General features: G+C 42.7%; 1 protein-coding gene across 1 annotated transcript; it reads right to left on the reverse strand.

Moving 5' to 3' along the window:
- Positions 1 to 5,886: 5,886 nt before the first annotated feature.
- On the reverse strand, positions 5,887 to 11,177 carry LOC139365944 (neuronal acetylcholine receptor subunit alpha-9-II). The gene is made up of 6 exons (XM_071103003.1): positions 10,997 to 11,177; positions 9,908 to 10,053; positions 8,155 to 8,309; positions 7,552 to 7,732; positions 6,840 to 7,191; positions 5,887 to 6,656 (listed from the first exon to the last, which is right to left on the reverse strand). The coding sequence occupies exons 1-6, from the start codon at positions 11,043 to 11,045 to the stop codon at positions 5,887 to 5,889; spliced, it is 1,653 nt and encodes a 550-aa protein (XP_070959104.1). The 5' UTR covers positions 11,046 to 11,177.
- Positions 11,178 to 19,561: the final 8,384 nt, after the last annotated feature.

A 19,561-nucleotide genomic window follows, 5' to 3' on the forward strand; every position in this document is an offset into this window, starting at 1 on the left:
AAAGGGGCATTCCTGTCATTGCAAAGTTTATTCAGGTGCTCATTCAGGGTAAAGAAACGGCTGTAATGTTCCGAATCCCTTCAGTAGCACGGGAGAGGGCCACAGATAAGTATTCTCTTCCCTGTGCAGTTCTCCCTCAGATCACCAAAAAACGAAGGTGGCCATGTGAGTGACGATGGGGTCAATCCATTGTTAACAGTTGTGTTGTTGGCTCAGTCTTTAACGTTATTCCCAAATGAAGGAGTGTGGCTTTCAGCATCCTCATCACAAAGCTCCACAAGCCGTGATGGCTTGCCAACTTCAACATGTCATCACCTCCCCCTGTTCCTGAAGAGTGACTTCAACCCTGGTTTCAGCCAAATGCAGCCTAGAAGATACTGCTGTGGGAATCTACCTCTCTCTTGTTGTTAAACATTTTTTTGACTTTTTTCCACATGTTATAGTGTTACAGCCTGAATTTAAAATAGATTCAATTGAGATTTTGTGCCACCGACTGTCTACACACAGTACCCCAAAAGTGGAATTTTGTTTTTAGACATTTTTACAGATTAATAAAACATTTAAGCTGAAATCAAATCAAATAAGTATTCAACCCACTTGTTATGGCAGTCCTATATACTTTCAGGAGTAACAATGTGCTTAACAAGTCTCATAATAAGTTGCATGGACAGTAATAGTGGTTCATATGATTTTTGAATGTTTAACTCATTTCTGTACATATAATTATCTGTAAGGTCCCTCAGTGAAGTAGTGAATTTCAAGCACAGATTCAAGTACAAAGACCAGGGAGGTTTTCCAAAACAGTGTGGTTGACACCCAAATGTCTATCACTGCGCTTTCAACCATTTAAAAGCACAGATCATTTTAAATGTAAATACATTTATTTTATTCAAAAGATGAATATGTTATGACTGTGCTTCATCTAATAGCAGAACCAAATGACCTGGATTTCAGTTGAGATTACATGAAAAGTACAAAGCGCAAGTGATCAATGCCGTTCGAGATTCTATGCAAATTATTACAGCGATTGTGAAGATCGCCACAGACCCTGCGATGACCTATGCATGCTAACTTGAACATAGACGCTTTACATGATTACATAAGAAGACATGTATAGCTACTGTAGCCTCATTTTAAGGTTGAATGTTACATGAGTTAGTAAGATAGCCTTAACTTTCAGCTATTTACTGTATTTCAAAAGTGATATTGAATTGTGTTTGGTTGTTAAACGCAACCAAATACAAACCTTTTTACAACGCAAAGTCATCAACAGCTGTTGTTTCAATTCAACCCAGGATTCAACTAAAAATAGACAATATACTGTATATTAACCTAGGGTTTCTACCTCTGGTTGATTTCAAATGTAATGCTATTTTGTAATATTGGATCGTGTTTGCCAATGCAACCAGATATCAACATTTGAATGAGATGTACACTGTATCTTCTGCTTGGACAGTTCCATCTGTGCCACTGACTTAGTTTGGCTTTAATTCCAGTTTGTTTACAAATGAATAATTCATATGTTGGATTCACGTCTCCATCTCAACCAAAAAATCAAAGCTAGAGAGTAGGACTAAATCAAATCAAACTTTAAATGAGCTTTTAAGTTCATGTTCGATTTGATTTTTACAAATAAATCATTACAGAGGCTGTACCCGAATTATCTCTTGCTTACTACATACTAAAACGTCATCCTTTGTACGAGTTGTATTATATCCCACTCGGCTCAAACTGGTTGAATCACTGTTGATTCAACAAAATTTGCCAATGTATTATGAAGTGGAATCGACATGGAAAAGTAATTGGATTTGAAAAAAGCCATCAACCAAACCCACCATTGGTGTGAGTGGCCAAAGAGCTCTATTTTAATGTCATCTGACCAAAGCACCAGTTCCAATCCAAGTGCCAATGCCATTTAGCAAACTCCAAGTGTTTACATTTGTTGGTTGACATGAAAATCGAGCTCTTTGACTACGCACATCAGTGGTGGGTTTGGCGTAGAAATGAGAATGCATGAAAAGAAAAGAAACCCAAACTTACTGTAAAATGTGGTGGTAATTATTTGATGTTATGGGGCTGTTTTGATTCCACTGGTCCTGGGGCCATTGTTAAGGTCAACAGCATCATGAACTTTACCCAGTACCAGGATATTTTTTGCCAAAAACCTAGTTGCCTCTGCCAGGAGGTTGAAATTTGACCGCAAGTGGATCTTCCAGCAAAACAATAACCCCAAGCACACATCAAAATCAAGATTTTGCAGTGGCCATCTCAGTCTCCGAACTTGAAACCCATTGAAAACCTGTGGTTTGAATTGAAGAGGGCTGTCCATAAGCGCAGACGAAGGATATCAAGGATCGGGAGGATTCTGTATCTTTGAATGGTCTAAGATCCCACCCAATGTGTTCTCCCTCCTAAAATATATATTTTTTTTAAAGGCTCAGTGCCATTATCCTCACAAGGTGAGGTTTTGAAAGGAATTTTGATCTGTTCCTTAAAAATGTTTGTATATTACTCGTTAAACAAAATCTCTTTCTCTGTGCAATTGTATAAATATCAAATGTAATCTATATAATTTCAAAAATAAATTGAATAAAATATAGCTCTATAGTTGACCGGGCCTGCTCTAGCAGGGCAGAAATTTGTTGAACTGACTTGTTGGAAAGGTGGCATCCTATGTAACATTAGGCCTGCTGTCATGACTTCTGCCGAAGTTGGCTCCTCTGACTTGTTCAGGCGGCGTTCGGCGGTCGACGTCACCGGCTTTCAAGCTATCGCCGCTCCATTTTTCATGTATCCATTTGTTTTGTCTTGTTCCCTGCACACCTGGTTTTCATTCCCCAATCAATCTACATGTATTTATTCCTCTGTTCCCCATCATCTCTTTGTGTAAGATTGTTTGTGTTACGTGTTTGTTGTTGACACGCCAGACTGGTATGTTTTTTTCCCGTGGTATTTCACGAAGATGTTTATTGTTAAACATAATTCTTGTGACTGTTTTGCGCGTTTTGCACTTTTGCCTCAATAAAGTGTGCGCCAGTTCACAACCCTCTGCTCTCCTGCACCTGACTTCGCTACCAGTACGCACATACCTGACACCTGCGGATGTTAAGGTTGCATTTATTGTCTCAACATTTTTTATTGAACAGAGAACAACTGCTGAATGAGACCTTCTTTCTTAATGACAAGTTCTTCGCCTACAACACATTTCTGAAAGCAAAATTTAAACAGGAAAAATCAGAATTGGCAACAACGCACATCAATGCCCTAAGTCTCCAAATGCACAAATGTGACAGAATTTGAGTGATCTTCTTAGACGTCTATGATTTGATGTTCAACTGCAAGCATTTTGTTACTTTCGTGCGATATGGAGGAGCCCTCTGCAGTCAGGTTGGTTTATATATGTATTTGCCTGCAATCGTCTTTAGCAGGACCTACTGTATGGGGTCACATTAACACTATCTTGTCCATGGATATTAGCATAGCAGCGGGAAGTAGGGGAAGTAGTGCTACAGCACCCCCTGATAAATCAAAATTAAATAAATAATAATACAAATATATATATTTATATATATCAACAACAGAAAAATCCCACAAAATTAGTGAAGTAGGCCTTTATTACTCAAGGATGACGGGAGAAAAATACTCCTCAGTCAAAATTGACATTTTTTTTTTTTTACCGCAAGAAATGCAGGAGTTAATATTATAGTACCTATGTGAGAGGTTACAGATACAGTCAGTGTCCAGATTTCAGACTATTATTCAATTAACCCATCGGAACAGTAGACTGCATAGCACCTCACAATCATCACGCATAACATAGCAGGCACTGCTATCATCCTGCTTTACAACTTTAACGTTAACGTTGACGTTGTCTTCCCAAGTTCCCCAAAGCATTTGGCAATTTGTGTGTATTTGGCGCGCTACAGTTAGGCCCTGAAGCTTAGGCTACGCACTAACGCCAGGTTTTAAAAAAAATGAAAGAAAAATATCAATTTAGCCGATAGATATGAATTGCACAGGACTTACACATTTATGGATTTTTGTATGCCTTGTTTTATTTTGATTCAGTCAACCAGCGCATCACTAATGTTTATTACAATGCTAAATGATGACGAGTCATTAATTAGTCATCAGAATGCCACTTTTTAACTTCAGGTCCTTAACCGTAAAATAATGAACAATCACGTCATGAAGCATGAGACAGTCCATATCATGATGATCCATCCTCCTGTGCAGCATGCAGACAGGTGGTGATAGGCTCCCCCAGCCTTCTTTAAGTGAAATAAAAAAGACCCTGGCAATTTCCCCAGCAGTCTCTCCCAAGCCGCGCTCCTGTCTGTGCAAATTACATGTTTCCCACTTCTCACTGTCTCCTGGGGTGATCATAGCATGCATCGGGTCCCGCGGCTCAACGTACACTAATAGGACCAGAGACAGGCTTCCCCAGTATGCAAATGTGAGAGATTTCACTCTCAGACTCAGCATGACAATCACTTCCCTGAAGAGGATGATGACTGCTCAGGCTTCCTTGTCTGAGTGAACTCAGGTTCTCATTAATGTCAGAGGATAGGTTCAAGAGACAGGTTTAGTATCAGTTATGATGATGAACTAGTTTCCTTAACACTGGTTGGTTATGCATCCATAATCCTCCACTCTATATTCACTCAAAATGAAATGTAATGATCATATCTTTATTTTACAATCAACATTCGCTTTTTATTATGGATGTGTAAAATATTAAAGGTGGCTGTTGTAATGACATCTGATTTCAAATTCACTGTCACCTATTTTCTGTGCCGTTCAAGAGGATAATTGGTGAGAGATGTCTGCCCTCTGCTGGACATACAAGGTAGTAGCGACAATTCTGCAAATAAAAACTCAAAACTGTACAAGGATCCATTGGGACAAATAAGGGGGGCACTCTGGTCAAATACTTTGTCCTTTGAGTGGTTGACTACTTCTATGAGGTGTGCAGACGAGTCCAAAGTAACCCCCCCCCCTCCCAACCACTTCCTGCCAACACACAGAAACATACAGTATACACACACACACACACACCTGGATGTTGGTATGTGTTGTTGGGAGGGGGCAAACTCATTGTGTTGCATAATTTATGTTCCATATTACCTTACATCTTTACAGTGCCTGTTTGGAAACAAAGCAGTCATTAACTATTCACTGCATGATTTTGAAGTGAAAAATGATTCCGGCCGTGTGGATCCGGAGCGGGTCATTTGTCGCTGAAGCCCCTGGAGTCTGATTTCAGACTGGTGAGTGATACGTGATAGTTCTAATGTTGTTATTTAGTGGGGACATGTGGCGATATTAGTATGGGGAGGGTGTATGGAGTGTGCTGTTCATTCACACACAGTATAGTATACACTTGTAGTGATATTTGAGTTTACTTATACACAGTATTTGCTATGTTTTTTTTTAATATAACGTATTTTCTGCACAGAGATGAAAAGAAAGAGTGAAATGAATTGACAAACTTCAGTAACTGATCGTGCTTATGATAATCCGGACATTGATCATGAGTGCAATATAGTTTTTCCTCCACAATGCAGTTCAATGTATTTTGTTGAAATGTTAAAACTCCAATAAGGTTAACAGAAATGAGGAAATAACATAGATATCTATCAAAATAGCCATCTCTCTTTGCACCTTCTTTAGTTTCATCAGTAAGACATATTACACACATAATATACATGAAAATGCTCTCTTGATGAACAAAAGAACAGGGCCTGGTTTCCCAAAAGCACCAGGCTAAGTTTATCTTAGAACCATAGGATCATATGGTTCTAACAAAGAACTTAGCCTTAAGATGCTTTTGGGAAACCGTGCGCAGAACAGTTTCCAATAACAACACGTGGGTAGCCAGCGTTGTCATGGTGCCTTGCCGATGATCAGAATGCTCATGAGGAAGACCATAATGAAAAAGATCCACATGAAGAACCTGTCCATCACCTTGGCAACCCTCTTCCACTCCGCCCCCTTGGCGCAGGTGGCCCTCTGTTCCCGGAAGCAGTTGGCAATGTACTCCACGTTCCGCACCAGCTTGGAGTCCACCCCGGGTAAGCTGCTGCCGTGACTACAGAACACACAGGGGCCAAAGGTTACTGAGGCCACCGCAGCAGCGACCACGGCTGTCTTTTCATCCTCCGGACAGCAGGGAGGAGCCTCCTTGCAGCAGTCCCCCAGGGGGAGGTTCCTGTTGGACTCAAAGCCCTCGTATTTGGAGCTGGAGAGATGGTTCTTCTCGTCTCTGGTGATGTGGTGTTGGTGTCGGGGCTTGGGGTGACGTTGAGGTCCAGGAGTCTGGGGTCTGGGGTTTTTGTGGCGGTACTGGTTCTCTCGCCCGCTGTTGCCCCCCGGCTTCCCATTGGCCTGGCGGTGGCTGCTGAAGTTGGGTTGGTGGACATCGTCCTGGCCAAAATGTGATGAGGAAGAGGAGGAGGAGGAGGAAGAGGTGGCAGTGGCACAGTTCTCTCCCACCTCGTAGACAAAGAAGATCTTGGACATGTAGTCGATGATGAGGACTTTGGCCCAGTGGGGGACGGGTTTGGCCTCGGCCCCACAGAAGTGGATGTTCATGATGAAGATGGTGAGAGCCGTGGAGGCTGTGATCATCGTCATGGTAGCGATGTAGTACTTTCCTGTGACATACAGGAGAGGGAAAAATGAGTTCATGCACATGTACAGCATGTGCGTATGAGATGCATGCGTGTATGAGACGTAGCGTGTGTGTGAGATTTGCGGTGCGTGTGCGGGTGAGAGAGTTAGAGAAAGACTAAGAGACGCGGAGGGGGGGGAGAGAGAGAAAATGCGTACACTCTCACCAATAAGTGGCACACTCTCAGACGGCGGCATACTCTCGGCCACCATGAGCTGGAAGACAGTCAGGGCCAGCAACACGGTGACCCCCAAGGACACCTTCTCCCCAGAGTCAGCCGGCAGGTAGAAGCCCAGCGGAGCCAGGAAGGAGATGAGGAAGCAAGGCAGGAGAAGGTTAAAGATGTAGAAGGAGGAGCGGCGCTGGAGCAGGACGGTGTAGGTGATGTCAGGGTAGGGGTCGGAGCAGCAGCCGTACATAATGACGTTCTTGGTGGCCGGCATGCCGTGGCATTCCCATTCAACGTTCTCCACGAAATCAGACAGGTCCCCGCTGTCCATGCCCATGGCTATGTCAACCTGGGAAGAGACATAGGAATAGAGGGTGAAATATAATGGGACCGTAATAGCAGTGTTTTAGCAGGACATGTGTAATGCGCACACACACACACACACAATGAGTTTGTCTGCATCGATAATGGTAGAATGATATCTCCACACACCGAGGAATGTGTGTGTCTGCCTGTCTGTGGCAGGGCAGTCTGAAGCAGTAGGACAAGGGCGGTGCACAATTGGCCCAGTGCCGTCCGGGTTAGGCCGGTGTAGGCCGTCATTGTAAATAAGAATTTGTTCTTAGCTAAATAAAGCTAAATAAAGGTTCAATAAATGTAAAAAAAGATATATATATATCATCTGTGGATGTATGCCCATCCTGTATACCTGGTTGCCGTTGTATGTCCAGGAGCCGAAGGTGAGGTTGCACTCCTGGCTGTCGAAGGGAAAGTAGGACACGTCCACCACACAGGAGCTCTTGGTGATGGCCGGAGCATCCCATGTAATCTCCCCATTATAGCGCAGCACCACGTTCGTGTCTAGCGGCCCTGAGAAGTCATCATCCGCCCTGAGAAAGAACGGGGAAACTAGTACCTGTACACTGTAATAACACAACATTACCTTTTAGTCAGTGATTTACAGGAGCAATTAGGGTTAAGTGGCTTTTTCAAGTGCACATCGACAGATCGTTCACCTAGTCAGCTCGGTGATTCGAACCAGACACCTTTCGGTTACAGGCCCAACGCGCTCAACCACTAGGCCACCTGCCGCCTTACCATGTCATTACTATAGTATAACATCCTTCTACTGTATATGGGACCATCTTCCTCTATATATATATATATATATATATATATACTTTGCATTAATACATGACCAATTCATGGACCAATAATTATTGTGAATAAGGGAGGTTGTTTGTAGATAGAATAAGTCATTCCGATATCATGGTACAGTGGCTGTATATATATGTGTGACGTACGGGCGTACTTGTTATAGAGGACGAGGTCAGGCCTCCACACCAGGCTGCTGGGGATCCGTATGACCTCCAGGCCATCGTAGTCCTCCTTGTTCCACCTCAGGTAGGCATCGTGCCACGTCTGACGGATCCACAGGTACGCTATCAATACCTGGTTCCTCTCATCCTGCATACATAAGCACAGTAATAAACATACAGATGCAGGTTCACACACACACACACACACACACACACACACACACACACACACACACACACACACACACACACACACACACAGATGCCGCAAATGCGCACACACACACACAGATCCCGCAGATGCACACACACACACACACAGACACACACACAGATGCCGCAGATGCGCACACACACACACAGATCCCGCAGATGCGCACACACACACACAAGGCATGTGGACACACACACAGGTAAGGCCAATATGCTACTGTACATGTGTATCTCTCTCTCCCGCTCCCTCTCTCTCTCTCACTATATATATATATATATATATATATATATATATATATATATATATTTCTCTCACTCTTCCTCGCTCTCTCTATTTCTCTCACTCTTCCTCTCTCTCTCTCTCTCTCTGTCACTCAATAACCCACTAAAGTCTCAGACTAGCTGTCAGACACAGTGAAATCCAGACCCAGTTTAGGAAGTATCACTGCCAGAACCTGATGCACTGCTCAACCAAAGCAGGGAACCAAGGAGAGTAAAGGAACCTTCATTACACACACACTCGGATACACACACACACGAACACACAGGTCACACACGCGTAATGGGTCTGTGTGCGTTTCCAAGTGGCAGGATGACATCATCACAGAGACGAGGATGAAGGCCGTAGGACAGATGTCTCGTCTCTCTTCAGAGTGCACCGGACAAGATGCACTTAGTTACTTAGTCAGACACACAGACACGCAGAAGGGGAGGTTGACCCTCCGCTGGACTGAAACAGGAGACGGCTGAGTAACTGTAGGCCGGTACAGTAGGAGGTCTGACGTCTCTCAGACCTCCTAGCTGACCACTGCACCTTGTCATCAGCGACCTCTAATACTAATCTGCACTCAATTGCAATTGCACGATGTGCACCTCTGCACAACACTATCTATTCACCATGGCGACATCCCTCCCCCTGCTTATGTAGATAGATCCCCTCTGTAAATGGTGTATTGCCACTGTAATCAGCCTATGCTCCAGAGTTTTGGTTTATGGTCCCTGTTCCGGTATTGTATATTCTGTATGACGTCCATCTGGACTGGTGTCTGCATTCGGTTGAATTATTGTCTGTTGCTGGCAGCACCTTCTCACCAAGGCAAATTCTGGGTGTTTCTGATTCTCATGCACATCAACAGAGGAACCAACACAATCAACTGGGTAACCAATACAGTGAGGGCATCTTGGCGGACCGGTCTGCCCTGCCCGGGTGCATGTTAAAGATTCAGTGCATATGCCTTTCATGCTTGGGTAAAAGACCAGGTGAGTCACAGAGATGACTGACTTTATGCTATATGCAGACTAGACTGTCTTACCAATGAACAGAGCAGCACTGGCAATTGATGCCTTTCTCTCACAATGCTTTATGATCAAAAGTACACAATCTCTCTCTCTCTACAATATATTTGATATATTTGAAAGTATTTGATCAAGGATGACATTTTGTCAAAGCCTCATCGAGAGAGAAGCCAGTCATAGATTGCCAGTGGTGCTCTGCTCATCGTTGAGACACAGTCAGTCATCTCTGAGACTCACCATGTCTTTGATCTGGGAGAGAGTGATCTGCAGGGTGACGTTCAGGGCTTTGTCTGTGTCCTCCACCGGCCGCAGGGCGTTTGAGTAGTTCTCCATCAGGTCGGTGAGCAGCTGTTGAGCGTACCGGCCCTGAGCCGAGTGAGCCACTGCGATAGGAGAATATAGAATATAGTTATTTGTTGCAGTCTCCCTTTATAGGTGTAGACTCTGAGGGGTCAAAGCCTTAATGGCACAGGTGGCATGATATTGGCCCCATGGAATGCTGGTTCAAGCCCCCCTCCACTATCCACCTGAGCACCAATTAAAGGATTACCTTGTTTGGAGAGAGTATGGTCTGGAGATTGTGTGACTCATGGGTCGAAGTGCTAAAGGGGCATGCCGAACAATCGGTGGTGTAAAGTACTTAAGTAAAAAATACTTTAAAGTACTACTTAAGTAGATTTTGGAGTATCTGTACTTTACTTTAATATTATTTATTTTGGACAACTTTTACTTTTACTTCACTACATTCCTAAAGAAAATGATGTACTTTTAACTCCATACATTTTCCCTGGCACCCAAAAGTTCTAGTTACAATTTGAATTGCTTAGCAGTAAAGGAAAATGGTCCAAATCACACATTTATCAGGAGAATGTCCCTGGTCCTCCCTACTGCCTCTGATCTGGTGGACTCACTAAACATAAATGCTTCCTTTGTAAATTATGTTTGAGTGTTGGAGTGTTCCCATGGCTGTCAAAAAAAAGTTATAAAAAAACGAAATTGTACCGTCTGGTTTGCTAAATATAAGGAATTTGATGTGTAGCATTTACTTTTACTTTGTACTTTTACTCAAGTATGACAATTGAATACTTTTTCCACCTCTGCGAACAATCCAATGTGTAAAATGAGCGCACTTGGATTTATAAAAATACTTTATGTTGTGAACTATAAAAGCAAAAATGTCGATCTAGGTCAGAAAAAAATAGCCTGGTAATAGTATATAAAACGAGACATACATGTATAGAAATATAATATTTAGATTTCCATAGCCTAAACTCCTAAAGCTTTCCAAAAAATGTCCAAAGTAACGCACAAGTGCCACTGACTTACCTTGGAGCAACATCGTCGCAAAGCACACAACTGGAACCATCTTCCGCATTTTGGATGAATAAATCCAGAAGAAAACTGGAGGATGTTGGAGCCAAATAAATAACCACTCCTTGGTTTAAATCCATTCAGGTTTACATGATGTTCATTCAACCCCAATTGAACTCAATTGCTGATAGCATCCTGTAATTTCCTTTCGTCCCCTTCGCGCTTCAGGGCAGCGCTTATTGCTTGGCAGAGGAGGCTGCATGGCCGCTCAGACACGGAATAGGACCCCAGCTATCACGTAGCACGCGCAGACCGAGAGAAACAAGATGCCCTCCGAGCATCGGCTCAGTGCACACAGGATCTATTCAGCTGTCAATCAAACGCTTGGCAGGTGGGCTCGCGGGCCTGCAACAGGCTGTGGGTCGGGTCATATGAGATAAATGCAGAAGATTCAGTCAATATAATAGTGGATCAACAGTCTTCAAACATAATTGCATGGGTGTCGGGTTTGGATATGGCATAGGAATGGTTGTATGGTTTTATGGTCATGGGTGCTGTGGTAGTCAAATGGTTATAGCCTACAATTCTCTGGGTTGGTTGCCTTGGAGGGCCCACAGGGGACCTGGGTAATAGGGCACCGAGGGAAGAGATGGTAAAGGATTATATCTGGGTGGTAAAACCAGTAGATGTGTTCTTATGAGGGTATTAAAGTCCAAGACACACAGTTGTCTTCAGAAAACATCAACCTGGGACCTACCTAACTAGCACATTTAGTTCCTTGGAAGTTGTAGGAACATACGTTTTTGGTTTCCCATTGGTTCTGGGAATGAAGCCATATGTTTCGTGACCGTTAAAACTGAACGTTTTCTAAACGTTCAAGAACAGAGGTGAAAAATTTGCCTGTTCTGGGAATGTACATTTTTTTGGTAGCAGGGAGGTTCTGAGAAAATGTTTCTATGGTTCCCTGAAAGTTTTCCTGGTTGGTCTGATTAACATTCTGAGAATGGAAATTCTAGGTTGTAAATAACATTCTGAGAACGTTTCAATAAAACTTTTAATTACACTGCTAGCTTAGATAAACTGTTTTTAACTCCAAGCACAGATCTACATTAATTTGCTTAGGCATTAATCATGCAAACACATTTATTTTTTATTGCGGTATGGAATCAGTGAGATTTGAATCTCTCTGCTTTCTATCCATGGACTTAGTCCACTGCGCCACAAGGATGCCATGTTTTTTTTTTTACTCATTAAAAGCTGTTCATTTTAGTCGATTCAAACAGACCCTATTTCAGAGGAAACAAGCACCTGAACACACTTAACAAGACAGAGGATAGAGAGAGTTTTGTTGACGCTGAGAAAGGAATGTATATGTTTTTAAATAACATTCATAGAACATTCTTTGATTGTTACTAATGTTTTCTTGTGTTTTTTATGGAAAGTTTTCTTAATGTTCTCAGAACATGACTTTAAATAGAACCATAAGAAAACCTGTAGAAAATGTTATGCTGAAGTACTGAAATTCCCACAGAAAAATGTTGTTTCTTAACATTCTCTGAACATGACTTTAAATAGAACCATGGGGAAACCTTTTTTAAATAATTGTTATACTTTTACCCCTTTTTTTCTCCCCAATTGGAAGTTACAGTTTTGTCCCATCACTGCAACTCCCCTACGGACTCGGGAGAGGCAAAGGTCAAGTCCGAAACATGACCTTGCCAAGCCGCACTGCTTCTTCACACACCGCTCGCTTAACCCGGATGCCAGACGCACAAATTTGTTGGAGGAAACACCATCCAGCTGGCGACCGAGGTCAGCTTGCAGGTGCGCGGACTACTACAAGGAGTTGCTAGAGCGTGATGGGGCAAGAAAATCCCCTGTGACACAGCCTGGGATCGAACCCAGGTCTGCAGTGATGCCTCAAGCACTGCGACGCAGTGCCTTATACCGCTGTGGCACTCGGCAGGCCACATGAGGAAATCTTTAGGAAATATTATGGAAAGGTTGAATGCAAAATAACCATAGGGCAACCACACTCTCACCAGGCTCTAAGAAACATATGATTCTCAGAACCTTATGCGCTAGCTGGGTAAACTGTTACCACCCTGACATTCACTCAGATCTCTTCTCACATTACTGAGTATCATTGGACCTATACTTTGAGCCTAAATGCCTCAGCTTGTCTCAACTCTGTCAGGAGACTTGGTGGTGTGCCAGGGGAGAGATATTCATCAGGTTGAAAAGGGGAGGTACAAAACAAGCTTAGGAAACCTGAGTCTGGTTATCTCTGTAGCTTGATAGCAGCTGTTGTTGTGCAGCAGGGGAGTTTGCATGGTGTCGCGAAAGGGGCGCTGAGGCCTAACTCCAGAGTCCACACACACAGTACACTCTTAGAAAAAGGGTTCTTTGCGGAGGGGTAGGATTTTACCAAGAGCCGTTTTCATCCTAAGAATGGTTTTTCGAAAGAAAGGGTTCTTTGATGATTCTTTGCAAGTGTTATGATATGGGGGGGAAGGTGTTAGGATATAGACAAACCCACTATCCAGGTTACACTTCCACACTCTATTCCCCCAGGGGGCAGCAGCAAACCTTTTCCAGGTGTTGAGCCTGGCTGATAAGCACATTAGGTTTTGCCAATTAAGGTGATCTCAGTCAGTGTCCCAGTTTGCAGCTGAACAAATAATAATCCGCTTGGACTGGCTAACCAAGAGGTCAAGTGAGACAGAGCTGGCCTTGGACAAAGGTAAGGTTGCTGTCTCCCTGGGCACATGAGCATTTAGCAAGGTCCTCAAACGCTGGTTTCTCACGTTTTCCACATTTTGTTGCATTACAGCCTTGTTTTAAAATTGATATTTTTTTTGTATCCCTCATGAATCTACACACAAAACCCCATAATGACAAAGCAAAAACGGATTTTTTTTATGTTTGCACAAATGTTATCACAATTGCATAAGTATTCTGACCCTTTGCTCACTACTTCGTTGAAGCACCTTTGGCAGTGATTACAGCCTCAACTCTTCTTAGGTATGAGGCTACACGCTTAGCACACCTGTATTTGGGGAGTTTCTCCCATTCTTCTCTGCAGATCCTCTCAAGCTCTGTCAGGTTGGATGGGGAGCGTCGCTGCACATCTATTTTCAGGTCTCTCCAGAGATGTTCGATCAGGTTCAAGTCCGGGCTCTGGCTGGGCCACTCAAGGACATTCAGAGACCTGTCCCAAAGCCACTCCTGCATTGTCTTGCCTGTGTGCTTAGGGTCGTTGTCCTGTTGGAAGGTGAACCTTCGCCCCAGTCTGAGGTCTTGAGCACTCGGGAGAAGGTTTTCATTAAGGATCTCTCTGTACTTGGCTCCGTTCATCTTTCCCTCAATCCTGACTAGTCTCCCAGTCCCTGCTGCTGAAAAACATCCCCACAGCATTATGCTGCCACCAACATGCTTCACTGTAGGGATGGTGTCAGGTTTCCTCCAGATGTGACGCTTGGCATTCAGGCCAAAGATCTTGGTTTCATCAGACCAGAGAATCTTGTTTCTTAAGTGCCTTTTGGCAAACTCCAAGTGGGCTGTCATGTACCTTTTACTGAGGAATAGCTTCCGTTTGGCCACTCTACCATAAAGGCCTGATTTATGGAGTGATGCAGAGATGGTTGTCTTCTGGAAGGTTATTCCATGTCTGTCAGAGTGACCATTGGTCACCTCCCTAACCAAGGCCCTTCTCCCTCGATTGCTCAGTTTGGCCGGGGGGCCAGCTCTAGGAAGAGTCTTGGTGGTTCCGAACTTCTTTCATTTAAGAATGATGGAAGCCACTGTGTTCTTGGGGACCTTCAATGCTGCAGACATTTTTTGGTACCCTTCCCCAGATCTGTGCCTCGACACAATCCTGTCTCGGAGCTCTACAGACAATTCCTTCGACCTCATGGCTTGGTTTTTGCTCTGACGTGCACTGTCAACTGTGGGACCTTATATAGAAAGGTGTGTGCCTTTCAAAATCATGTCCAATCACTTGAGTTTACCACAAATGGAATCCAATCAAGTTGTAGAAACATTTCAAGGATGATCAATTGAAACAGGATGCACCTAAACTCAATTTTGAGTCTCATAGCAAAGGGTCGGAATACTAATGTAAATAAGGTATTTCTTTTTTTTCTTTTTTTTAAAGTTGCAAAAATGTCTAAAACCTGTTTTCGCTTTGTCATTTTGGGGTATTGTGTGTAGATTCGTGAGAATTTGTATTAATTTAATCAATATTAGAATAAGGCTATAACGTAACAAAATGTGGAAAAAGTCAAGGGGTCTGAATACTTTCGAATACACTATAAATGCACACATTCATTCCAGTTGCAGACCATGTAACTAAGCCTAGGACCACTAGACAAAGCAAGTGCAACAATATCCGTAGGATAGTTATGGGTATCATAACCTATGGGAGCTTGTACAGCATAAATGTTGGCATTTGTGGTTCTAATCCGGGTGGTTTTGAAGCGGTATGGTTCAGTAATGTGGTTGTGCATTTGTTGAGAAAGTTTGTAGCAGGTGTTTGTGTTGAACTAGCATGATAGGTGAGGTTCAGTTTGCTAGCTAGCAAGACAGATCATGTTTTTTTTGGTCAACAGAAATGTTTGGTGTGGCCGCACCCGTGAAGTTAGTCAGTTGTTTGCAGCTGGTAGTCGTTAGCTACTGTAGGGCTGATAAGTTGTTTTGCTCATGGGCCGGAACATTTTGTGTTGACTGTTTTGGCAGCTTTTGTTAGTGCTGTTTGCAGGATTACATTACCCAGTTTGGAGTCTGTGGCACGTGTATTTGTGTTAGCGCTAGGCTAGTGGCAAATGGTTGCTATGGTACGTAGCTTTGGTAAATCGGGGTGTGTTAGTGCTAAACTAGTGGCTAACTGTGGCTATGGTTTGTAGCGTTTGTGCATGGCATGCTGGTTTAGATTTGCCTGGTATGAATGGATTAATAGGTTGGTTAGCATGGCTAACTGTGACTTTTGTCAGTCGATTTATTAGTTCTGTTTAACCTATTGATTTTGACTATGTGGGCATTTGAGCCAGCAGTGTTTTGTGCTGATGTAGAGGATAGTTTGGGTTTCCCAATCTAATGAAGGAGACCACGAAGATCTCCCCCACAACACGAGGCCGAGCGCAAAACCCGACAGGAAGATCACGTCACTGACTCAACCCACTCAAATAGGATAGCGGGGGAAAACGCCTGGTATGATGTGGTGCACCCTTCCTAGGAATGGCATGGGAGTGCGCGAGCAAGCCAATGACTCAGCCAATGACTCAGCCCTCATAACAGGGTCAGAGGCAGAGAGAGGGGAGCCAGCCAGGCAGAGACAGCAAGGGTGGTGTCACTCCAGTGCCTTGCAGTTCACCTTCGCACCCGGGGGCCAGACTACACTCAATCATAGGACCCACTGAAGAGCCGAGTCTTCAGTAAAGACTTACAGGTTGAGACCGAGTCTGCGTCTCTCACATGGATCGGAAGACCATTCCATAAAAATGGAACTCTCTAGGAGAAAGCCCTGCCTTCAGCTGTTTACTTGGAAATTCTTTGAACAATAATGAGGAATGCGTCTTGTAACCGTAGCGTACATGTAGGTATGTACGGCAGGACCAAATCGGAGAGATGGGTAGGAGGAAGTCCATGTAATGCTTTGTAGGTTAACAGTAAAAACTTTAAATTAAGCCTTAACAGGAAGTCAGCACTGGAGTAATATGATAAAATGTTTTGGTTCTTGTCAAGATTCTAGCAGTTGTATTTAGAACTAACCAACGTTTATTTAGTGCATTATCTGGGTAGCCGGAGACTAGAGCATTGCAGTAGTCTGATCTTGAAAGGACAAAAGCATGGATGAGCTTTTCTGCATCATTTTTGGACAAATATTTTGAATTTTTGCGATGCTACTAAAAATAGTAACGCCAAGGTCTTTCAGTTTTATTTGAGACAGCCATCGAGATTCATTGTCATTTCCGACAGCAGATCTCTTTGTTTCTTGGGACTTAGAACAAGCATTTCCGTTTGGTCCGAGTTCAAAAGTAAAACATTTGCCGACATCCACTATCTAATGTCTGAAACACAGGCTTCCGGGCTAGATCATTTTGGGGCTTCACCATGTCTTACTGAAATGTGCATCTGTGTGTCGTCTGCATACCAGTGAAAGTTGACATTGTGTTTCCTAATGACATCACCAAGAGGTAGCATATATAGTGAAAACAATGGTGGTCATAGGACAGAAGCTTGAGGAACACTGAAACTTACCGTTGATTTGTCAGAGGACAAACCACCCACAGGGACAAACTGATATATTTCCAACAGATAAGATCTAAACCAGGCAAGAACTTGTCCGAGTAGACCAATTAGGGTTTCTGATATCTCCAAAGGAATGTGGTGATTGATGGTGTCAAAAGCGCCACTAAGGTTTAGGAGCATGGAAACAGATGCAGAGCTTTGGTCTGACGCCATTGTAACGTCATTTACCACCTTCACGAGCGCGGTCTCAGTACTATGATGTGGTCTAAAACCAGACTGGAGCTTTTTGTATACCTTATTTGTCTATAAGAAGGCAGTGAGCAACAGCTTTTCTCATGTTTTTGAGAGGAATGGGAGAATCCATATAGGCCGATAGTAAAAGATTTCCGGGTTGAGGTTTGGCTTTTTTTACTGCCACTTTTAGTGGATAGGAAAGACAAAAAGACTCACAGCTGTAATCGCTGCCAAAGGTGATTCTAACATGTATTGACTCTGGGGTGTGAATACTTATGTAAATTAGATGTCTAATTATTTTCAATACACCGACAAACATTTCTAGAAACATGTTTTCACTTTGTCATTATCGTGTATTGTATGTTGATTGGTGAGAATGGGTTTCTTTTTTTTTTATTCATTTAGAATTTTACACAAAATGTAAAATGAGTCATGGGGTATGAATACTTTCTGAAGGCACTGTAGCAAACTTTTTTAGCTGGTGGTGGTCCTGCAGATCAATTTCCAGGTAAAGTGTCCGGGGTGATAAAGTTGAATGAAAAAAATAACAAAAAATAAGATGTTGGTCAACTTGTTAAATACAGAGATTGATTAAACGGCTATTAAAAGTCAAAAGCAAAACGTTTGGCTGGTAGCGAAGGAGCAGCAAACAGCAGAGCAGCACGAAAACAACGCTAGTTAGGGGGTTTTGTAGCCTCTGCCGAGTCCCCAACAACCAGATGTTCCAGTTTTCAGGGGAAATGGAAAGAGAGCCAGTGACGAGACTTCCGCTTTTGGACCTTAACAAGGTGACACTCCATCTTAACTCCCTCACATTTACTGGATTGGATGAACAGTGCAGAAGAGAACCTCCCCCAATATTTTTTTTGTTCTCCTCATGACCAGTATGTAGGGATCTAGTTTCAGGCGTTTCTTTTACGCCTGCTACGCTAGGTTAGTGGTTTTGTAACAGAAGGATAGAAGGATTCTAGAACCCTTCTGAATCTGAATAAGCTTTTAAATTGTATTTTGTTCTTTATTTTAAATAGTGCCTGAGCGTTTACTTCATTGTTTAAACTTAAACATCAGGAGTTTGTTTTAAACTGTACCTACATGGGAATATTTGTACATGTATCTGGCATTCCTTAAAAACCTCTTAGATGTAAAGTTCCCTGTTTTATGTAGGATGTGAAATCAGAAACCACTTGTAGCTTGGATGTCCCTCCTACTATTTAATTTGTTCTTCCGACTGTCCATCAACTCCTGGCTGAACCCTATGTCACAGCCACTGACAAAGCACACGCCTGCAATACATTGTAGTGCAGCAGGAGAGAGTGGTTTCATCACTATAGCACATTCAGAGATCGACTTATAGCCGCCATTCATCGATTTTAAACAAATAACACTTTCTGTTTTGTCATAAATGGACAAGATGAATATGTGATGAAAGGCAAGTTCAGGAAGCCAATCTAGAGCTCTGTGTGATGTTCACAGATGTTTTGATCAAGAGAGATCTTTAGAAAATATGCACATTTTCTCCAACACTAAACATACAAATATGTATTTTACAGTTATAAGGAAGGTGAAATCCTGTAGTTAGTGGTTTGATAATTTGATTATACTATATGTAGAAAGAATATATAGTACCAGTCAAAAGTTGGTACACACCTACTCATTCAAGGGTTTTTCTTTATTTTTACTATTTCCTACAGAATAATAGTGAAGACATCAAAACTTTGAAATAACACATATGGAATCATGTAGGAACCAAAAAAGTGTTAAACATCAAATTATATTTGAGATTATTCAAAGTAGACACCCTTTGCCTTGATGACAGCTTTGCACACTCTTGGCATTCTCTCAACCAGCTTAATGAGGTAGTCAGTCACCTGGAATGAATTTCAATGAACAGGTGTGCCTTGTCAAAAGTAAATTTGTGTAATTTCTTTCCTTCTTAATGCGTTTGAGCCAATCAGTTGTGTTGTGACAAGGTAGGGATGGTATACAGAATATATCAATCAGAAATTGCAGCCTAAATAAATGCTTCACAGAGTTCAAGTAACAGAGACATCTCAACATAAACTGTTCAGAGGAGACTGCGTGAATCAGGTCTTCATG

This window comes from Oncorhynchus clarkii, chromosome 14, assembly GCF_045791955.1.
Source record: "Oncorhynchus clarkii lewisi isolate Uvic-CL-2024 chromosome 14, UVic_Ocla_1.0, whole genome shotgun sequence".
NCBI lineage: Eukaryota > Metazoa > Chordata > Actinopteri > Salmoniformes > Salmonidae > Oncorhynchus > Oncorhynchus clarkii.

Excerpts from the sequence above, each read along its gene's own strand:
- LOC139365944 (XM_071103003.1), bottom strand. The coding sequence starts at position 11,045 with ATGCGGAAGATGGTTCCAGTTGTGTGCTTTGCGACGATGTTGCTCCAA. Across the intron at positions 8,310-9,907 it reads TCTCCCAGATCAAAGACATG|GATGAGAGGAACCAGGTATT; the intron begins GTGAGTCTCAGA and ends TTATGTATGCAG. Across the intron at positions 7,192-7,551 it reads GGACATACAACGGCAACCAG|GTTGACATAGCCATGGGCAT; the intron begins GTATACAGGATG and ends GTCTCTTCCCAG.